This window comes from Amphimedon queenslandica, unplaced genomic scaffold, assembly GCF_000090795.2.
Source record: "Amphimedon queenslandica unplaced genomic scaffold, v1.1 AMPQUscaffold_6928_Cont21117, whole genome shotgun sequence".
NCBI lineage: Eukaryota > Metazoa > Porifera > Demospongiae > Haplosclerida > Niphatidae > Amphimedon > Amphimedon queenslandica.
In genome coordinates this window covers 1-1973 of record NW_003552784.1, presented here as the reverse complement: position 1 = coordinate 1973, position 1973 = coordinate 1, and the positions used below count along the sequence as shown (strand labels likewise).

The following is a 1973-nucleotide window of genomic DNA, read 5'->3' as shown; positions in this document are numbered from 1 at the left end:
TGCCCTGTGAACAAAGATAATGACAATAAAAAATTGTAATATTAAATAATTCCTCACCCTTCTAATGAATCTGACTGGTTGAGACATCGAAGGGCAGAATCAAAATTCTAAAAGTGAAAGAGAGAGAGAGAGAGAGAGAGAAAGGTACATGTAGCAGGATGATAAGGTTCTAGTGATATTCTCACTTCCTCTAGTAAGTAAATTGAGGCAGCAACAATTACAAAAGTATCATTATCAGCATCAACCCCACTGTTCACAGTTTTATCAAGATCCGATACTACCTTCGCTCTAAAAAATATTATAAAAATATAGAATTCTCTACTTTCAATTTCTGGCAAAATTTGGCCAAATTCCCTGTACTATAGTACATGGTTCTTGGCCTGATTTTTGAGCAACTTTAAAAATTCATAAAATTCAAATTTTTAATTGGAATCATTTTAAGTTTTCCACACAATAAAAGCACGTGTATATGTATGTCACAGAAAAATGAATTATTTCCTTGTGATTTGTGTCAGAATATACTGCCAGTATTTATTTTCTCTCTCTACCTTCCTCCTGCTCCGCTAGCATTAAGATATTCAGCTAGCAAACGAACAGCCCTCACTTCAACAGGAGAACTCTTAGTCACCTCGCTAAGAACAACAGCATATTTACGCTACACATAAAAGGGATAGAGAGTGAAAGGGAATAGAAAAGGAAGTGCTACTTGAGCCAAATATGCTCTGTACATTAGTACATCTCTTTCTATTGCCACTGGAGCTGTTGGGGGCTGAAAAAAAAGAATAGTCTATTCATGAAATTACAAATATATACTTTTATTTTTTGTGCTTCGGTTATGCAGTGCTGATAGTCTCCTATGAAGAAAGCATTTCTCACTTCAAAGAGAACATCTCTTTCCCTATTGGCCGCCATTGTTGTTAGTATCCGGAAATGTACTGTAATAGAATCCGCGGACTTAGTCCTTAATCCAACAAGTGGTTTACTATAATTTACACTAAAGTATACGGAAAACACAGTTTTAATTTACTAAAACGATCATTATAAAGATATATTCATTAACAATAGGAAAAAAAAATTGCCAATAATAAACAATAATTGCCAATAATAATAACAATAGATAATAACAATATAGATATCATAAAGTTTATCACAAACACAGCAGGTACTGTATAATAATAATTACAATAATAATATAATAGAGCAGCAGCAGGAGCAGTTTATTAGTGCTATCAGAAACTTAGAGCTAAGACGTGGGGAGCATGTTGCTAAGATTCAGCCTCAATGGCCTGCACATCAGGGAGATATCCTTCCCAGAGACGAATGAGCTAAAAAATAAAATAGCGAGGATTAAAAATGATATAAAAGACACTAAATTTATGCATGTAAATGTATGCTGAAATTGTTATAATATTTAATAAAATGGAAGTTTGTTTCATTAAATTGTGTTTTAGAGGCTCTTACCTCCTCTTGCATGTGCATGAGAGCTTCTAAGTGTTCTAAAAACTTTGCCTTAAATTCCTTAGTACGGACCGTCTACAGCAAAATAAGGATAGAAGTAAAATAGAATAAAGTGGAGAAAGTAGAATAGTTTACTTCAAAACGTTCTACTTCTCTTTTCAAAACTTTTGAGCATTTGTTAAAAGCCTTCTCAGCATCCTTCTCCTTTTGTTCCCACTAAAACAAAAATTACATCAGTTAATAACTATTAATAACTGAACCACACCCACATCTTTTATCTCAGCTTGGACTATCGCGAGCTTGTCAGTTTTTCCTGTTGTTTGCATCTTAGCTTCGGAATCTCTCTTGCTCTGGAGGGTCTTCTGAGCGTTGGTCCAAACACCATAATTCTTCACTCGTTGATTGAACGTCTCCTATTACATGTACATGTATAATTAAATAAAAAATTAATACGAGTAGCTAATTTAATAAATAAATATATTATTAATTTTGTAACACTGTTACTTCATTAGCCA

At 33.4% G+C, this 1973-nt stretch overlaps 2 protein-coding genes across 2 annotated transcripts; both read right to left on the bottom strand.

Annotated features, from left to right (window-relative positions):
- Window positions 1–57: 57 nt before the first annotated feature.
- LOC100634296 (coatomer subunit epsilon-like) lies at window positions 58–936 on the bottom strand (the record flags this gene model as incomplete). Its single annotated transcript, XM_011410695.2, has 5 exons — window positions 814–936; window positions 707–769; window positions 549–655; window positions 186–288; window positions 58–107 (listed from the first exon to the last, which is right to left on the bottom strand). Coding segments are annotated over exons 1-5 (422 nt in total), but the record flags the coding sequence as incomplete, so codon positions are not given.
- Window positions 937–1002: 66 nt separating this feature from the next.
- Window positions 1003–1898, bottom strand: LOC105315918 (sorting nexin-2-like). Its single transcript, XM_011410694.2, has 4 exons — window positions 1728–1898; window positions 1594–1674; window positions 1462–1533; window positions 1003–1325 (listed from the first exon to the last, which is right to left on the bottom strand). The coding sequence occupies exons 1-4, from the start codon at window positions 1782–1784 to the stop codon at window positions 1266–1268; spliced, it is 270 nt and encodes an 89-aa protein (XP_011408996.2). The 5' UTR covers window positions 1785–1898; the 3' UTR covers window positions 1003–1265.
- Window positions 1899–1973: the final 75 nt, after the last annotated feature.